This window comes from Cherax quadricarinatus, chromosome 76, assembly GCF_038502225.1.
Source record: "Cherax quadricarinatus isolate ZL_2023a chromosome 76, ASM3850222v1, whole genome shotgun sequence".
NCBI lineage: Eukaryota > Metazoa > Arthropoda > Malacostraca > Decapoda > Parastacidae > Cherax > Cherax quadricarinatus.
Genome location: NC_091367.1, coordinates 20,168,065 through 20,174,064, shown reverse-complemented (window position 1 = coordinate 20,174,064; position 6,000 = coordinate 20,168,065). Strand labels below are relative to the sequence as shown.

The 6,000-nt window shown below is 41.1% G+C and overlaps 1 protein-coding gene across 1 annotated transcript in view; it reads right to left on the bottom strand.

The window, feature by feature from the left end:
* Positions 1–1,697: 1,697 nt before the first annotated feature.
* Positions 1,698–6,000, bottom strand: part of LOC128703733 (cytochrome P450 9e2) — a 90,617-nt gene continuing 86,314 nt past the window's right edge. The window contains exons 5-7 of the mRNA XM_070101342.1: positions 4,798–4,858; positions 4,212–4,402; positions 1,698–4,085 (exon numbers count right to left, since the gene is read on the bottom strand). Coding sequence (XP_069957443.1) covers positions 3,910–4,085; positions 4,212–4,402; positions 4,798–4,858 — 428 coding nt within the window. The 3' untranslated portion in view covers positions 1,698–3,909. The remainder of the gene's footprint in view (positions 4,086–4,211; positions 4,403–4,797; positions 4,859–6,000) is intronic.

The following is a 6,000-nucleotide window of genomic DNA, read 5'->3' as shown; positions in this document are numbered from 1 at the left end:
CACATTCATCACCTTCAAAACTACCATTAGAAAACATCTTATCTCCCTGATACACCCCGTCAACTAACTACACGAATACCACCTGGTGGTTCACACTTACACTCACTCACTCATTTGACCATAAACGGAAATATTAATCTCAGTCTTAAAATAATGAATCCTGTGATACTCCAATACTGAAACTATGTACTGTGCCAAAACAAAAGCATTCACATTGCTAAACTCACAAACTAGTATTTAGTCACTTATCCATAATACCAACTTACCTCATAATTTGTAATATTTTACAATTAAGAATAAAACTAAGTATGCCCGAAATTCCTAGCCATGCTAAGCGTTCTAGTGGTACACTCTGTAATCACAATTTTACTACATGTAAACCAAACAATAACCAAATTTCTGTAAACTCAGCATTGTAATCCTTATAGAGAATAAACTTTTGAATTTGAATTTGAAAAGGGAGGTTGGGGGTTTGGCCTGTATATCGCAGAGTCACTTATTTGCACAGAACTGCTTAATGCCTCAAATGATGTAGTGGAAGTTTTAGCAGCAAAGATCGAGAACCAAAACCTAGTCATTGTGGTAGTCTACAATCCTCCTGATGCAACGTCTCAGCAATTCCAGGAACAGCTGTTAAAAATTGACCACTGTCTGGAAAATCTGCCGCCTCCTGCCCCCAACAACTTGCTCCTGGGGGATTTCAACTTAAGGCACATAAATGGAGGAATATAGCGAATAATGTTGCTGCAGAGATAACTCCAGGAGGCAGCTCTTACGAGAATTCACACACACACACGAGCTTTTAAATCTCTGCACAAAATTCAACTTAAACCAGCAAATAATAGAGCCTACTAGACTGGAGAATACACTAGACCTCATCTTCACTAACAATGATGATCTGATACAAAATGTCACCATTTCAAAAACAATATATTCAGATCACAACGTTATCGAGGTTCAGACATGTATGCGCGGAGCTCCAGACCGACATAATGAGATTAGTCATGAGGGAGCCTTCACCAAATTCAACTTCAATAATAAAAACATAAAGAGGGACCAAGTAAACCAAGTCCTAACCGATATAAGCTTGGAAGATAGACTAAGCAACACAGACCCCAACTTATGCCTAGAAGAGATTAACTCGGTGGCACTCGATGTATACTCAAGGCTTATTCCTTTAAGAAAAAGGAGGAGTAGATGTAAAATAGAAAGAGAGAGGCGCTCCCTTTACATGCGACGAAAAAGAATAACAGAGCGGCTAAAAGAGGCCAATATATCCGAAATGCGTAGGAAGTCACTGGTCAGAGATATAGCAATCATCGAACTTAAGCTAAAGGAATCTTATAGGAGTCAGGAATCACAGAACGAACTAAAAACCATAAATGAAATCGAAAGAAACCCAAAGTATTTCTTTTCCTATGCCAAATCAAAATCGAGAACAATGTCCAGTATTGGGCCCCTACTTAAACAAGATGGGTCCTACACAGATGACAGCAAGGAAATGAGTGAGCTACTTAAGTCCCAACCAGTCCTAACCAGACAGAGTCGAAGATCAAAATGAATTTTTTACGAGAGTGCCACAGAATTTGGTTAACAAAAGCCTATCTGATGTTATCCTGACGCCAAATGACTTCGAACAAGCGATAAATGACATGCCCACGCACTCTGCCCCAGGGCCAGACTCATGGAACTCCGTGTTCATCAAGAACTGCAAGAACCCCCTATCACGTGCTTTTACCATCCTATGGAGAGGGAGCAGGGACATGTGGGTTATTCCACAGCTACTAAAAACAACAGACGTAGCCCCACTTCACAAAGGTGGCAGTAAAGCAACAGCAAAGAACTACAGACCGATAGCACTAACATCCCATATTATAAAAATCTTTGAAAGGGTCCTAAGAAGCAAGATCACCACCCATCTAGAAACCCATCAGTTACACAACCCAGGGCAACATGGGTTTAGAGCAAGTCGCTCCTGTCTGTCTCAACTATTAGATCACTACGACAAGGTCCTAGAAGCACTAGAAGACAAAAAGAATGCAAAAGCCTTCGACAAGTGTGACCATGGCATAATAGCGCACAAAATGCGCGCTAAAGGAATAACAGGAAAAGTTGGTAGATGGATCTATAATTTCCTCACAAACAGAACACAAATAGTAGTAGTCAACAGAGTAAAGTCTGAGGCGGCTACGGTGAAAAGCTCAGTTCCACAAGGCACAGTACTCGCTCCCATCTTGTTTCTCATCCTCATATCTGACATAGACAAGGATGTCAGCCACAGCACCGTGTCTTCCTTTGCAGATGACACCCGAATCTGCATGACAGTGTCTTCCATTGCAGACACTGCAAGGCTCCAGGCAGACATCAACCAAATCTTTCAATGGGCTGCAGAAAACAAATATGAAGTTCAATGATGAGAAATTTCAATTACTCCGATATGGAAGACACGAGGAAATCAAAACTTCATCAGAGTACAAAACAAATTCCGGCCACAAAATAGAGCGAAAAACAAACGTCTAAGACCTGGGAGTGATCATGTCGGAGGATCTCACCTTCAAGGACCATAACATTATATCAATTGCAGCTGCTAGAAAAATGACAGAATGGATAATGAAAACCTTCAAAACTAGGGATGCCAAGCCCATGATGACACTCTTCAGGTCATTTGTTCTATCTAGGCTGGAATATTGCTGCTCACTAACAGCACCTTTCAAGGCAGGTGAAATTGCTGACCTAGAAAATGTACAGGGAAGCTTCACAGCGCGCATAACGGAGATAGAACACCTCAATTACTGGGAGCGCTTGAGGTTCCTGAACCTGTATTCCCTGGAATGCAGGCAGGAGAGATACATGATTATGTACATCTGGAAAATCCTAGAGGGACTAGTACCGAACTTGCACACGAAAATCACTCACAACGAAAGCAAAAGACTTGGCAGACGATGCAACATCCCCTCAATGAAAAGCAGGGGTGTCACTAGCACGTTAAGAGACAATACAATAAGTGTCAAGGGCCCGAGACTATTCAACTGCCTTCCAGCATACGTAAGGGGGATTACCAATAGACCCCTGCCAGTCTTCAAACTGGCACTGGACAAACACCTAAAGTCGGTACCTGACATGCCGTGCTGTGGCTCGTTCATTGGATTGCGTGCAGCCAGCAGTAACAGCCTGGTTGATCAGGCTCTGATCCACCAGGAGGCCTGATCACAGACCGGGCCGCGGGGGCGTTGACCCCCGGAACTCTCTCCAGGTTAACTCCAGATACCAGTACAAATTAGGTAAGAAGCTACAGCTCAGGACTCGAGTTACTCAGTGTCTATGTGACACACAACCTCAGTGCAACATAGAAAATCACTAAGTCTAGGCTATGTTCTGTGAACAGAGTTACACAGAACCAACAACAAGAAAGCGACAGAGACGATCTTCCAAAAAGGGCCAGAAATAGAGAGCTGGAGAGGGACCTCTTGTTAGAAGCACGTCCAACAGACAAGAGCTCGCACAGGCCAGCTAGACTCTCTCCAGGTGAGGTGTGATCGCCCCACCCTGTTTACGTGACTCTCCTCTGACTGCTGCTGCCCAGCAACTCAGAAGCCGGCAGCAAAACAAGCGAGGTGAAAACTACAGTAGTTAGACAATGCTATCAGCTATTTCATACTCTCGAACTATGAGCACTGAATAATATATAAATGTTATATCCTACCTAATAATATAACTACATCAAATAATAATATAAAGCAATATATTTACGATATAGCTAATATCGCAAATATAAGCAATATAAAATTATATGAACAGGTAATATACATTATATACATTGTGACACATTCAGGGGTCGTAATACCAACTGGTCATTCTATACCTGAAAAAATAAGACCTCACTAGTATATGAGACTTTGTGCTGGATCTTTAGCCTTGTGTACGTTCTGCAAGAGGCGAGATAACGAGATTGACGCCTTCTGGTCTCAGCAGGAAAGGAGACCGTTCCAGTTTTAGTTCCTCATGACCATTGCATAGGCGTAATTCAGCTTTTAATAACAGCTTAGCTAGTGCTACCTTGACCTCCATCAGGGCAAATCGCATTGCTAAATAAAAAAAAATCATAATTAAAAATAATGAAAGGACAGGACTAGATACTTGAATGAGTATTATAATTATACTTCTGGGTAGCATTAAAGAAAGAAGTAAATACAATTTCTTGTTGCACCTACCTAAGCAATTTCTAGGTCCCATTCCAAAGGGCATGTGAGTAAAGTTGGTAATATCGGCCTTGTTCTCCGGCAGAAAACGATCTGGTAGAAATGCTTCTGGATCCGGCCAGTAACGAGGGTCGTGATGTAAACTCCAGAATGGGATTGTTACGTACTCGCCTGGATGTAGAGTCACGTTTGTGCCAGGGATTCTGTTAAAATAAACTTATTTTTAATATGTAAGAAGCTTAATGACTCACGAAATCATAATGACTTGATTGTAAACAAACCATACTACACGTAGGGTTAGAACCCGCGATCAGAGTCTTATAACTCCAGACCATCGCGTTAGCCACTGGGCGTCAGTCTGGAGTTTTAAGACTCTCTGATCGCGGGTTCTAACCCCACCTGTGGTATGATAAGCTTGATGACATTTCAGCTTACTGCAATGAAAGCTTTCAGAAACTGTCATTACCACAAAGAACATATTAAAGCCCATGTTTCAAAAATAAACTTGGAAAAACTACGTTTAGGGGAATGGAAGCAATAATTCGCTAGCTAAATCAAATTTCTGTTAAATGAAAGTTTTTGTAAATGTACGACCTACTTGAAAGTTTTGGTGCATTTTCGTTCACCAACGAATGAAGGCGGGTACAGTCTCAAAGTTTCTGTAAATAGAACAAAAATATTAAAATAATCAATCGCAGACTTATGCTCGTCCACAAACTAAAAGGTACTACATAAACATTACACACGCACAGCAGAGGTGGCAAGAAGAACTCACATGAGAAGAGCAAAGTTACTATTTATGGGTGATTTCAATCACAAGGAGATTGACTGGGAAAAACCTGGAGCCCCATGGAGGTCCCGAAACATGAAGAGCCAAGATGGTGGATGTGGTACTGGAAAGCCTCATGCATCAACATGTTAGTGACACTACCTGAGAGAGAGGTGAGGATGATCCAGCAAGACTGGACCCAGTATTCACTTTGAGTAATTCGGACATAAGTAAATTTATTCAGGTATACACAAATACAGTTACATAGAATTAACATACATAGCAGCATATGTGTAGAGAACTTAGGATGACCCAAAAAAGTCAGACTGACTTATTTCCATTGGGGTCCTTTTACCTTATTATTATAATATAAAGGTTAAAATATTTTCTTATTATTCTATAATGAAGATAACATCTTATTATCATACTAAAAAGACTATCTACTACACGAGGGTCATTAAGACTATCTACAATACGAGGGCCATTACTAGGAATATGGTAAAATTTACACGTATGTTAGCTAAAAAATAGAAAATCATTCCCCTCCCTTTCTGTAGCTACATTCATCAGACACCTTTTGGCACTCTTCTTGATCTGGTTCATGCTATGACTGGCTTTGACATGTGCGGGCAGTCTGTTCCATTCTTTTATTGCTGTACAATAAAAGGTGTTTGAAGCCTGGCCAATGACTGTGGGTACTACAAAGTTGTGCTCTCTCCCCCTAGTACTATGATTGCTGAGGTTCCCAACCTTGACAAAATTGTCAGCAAGATATTCTGGACACTGAGTAATTTTATATACATGATTTAGCTTCAGTTGTTTTACTCTGTCTTCAACATTCAGCATATCCAACTGCTGTAATTCATTCTGGCCTACATGTTCTCTTGGTCCCAACCCCAGGATGAATCTTACGATTTTGTTCTGGGTGATTTCCAGTCTATCTTTCATTTTTTTGGGTCAAGGCAGAGTACCATGAAGAGTAAGCGTAATCCATATGGCATTGTATAAGGGCTAGACATAGGGTCCTGCGAG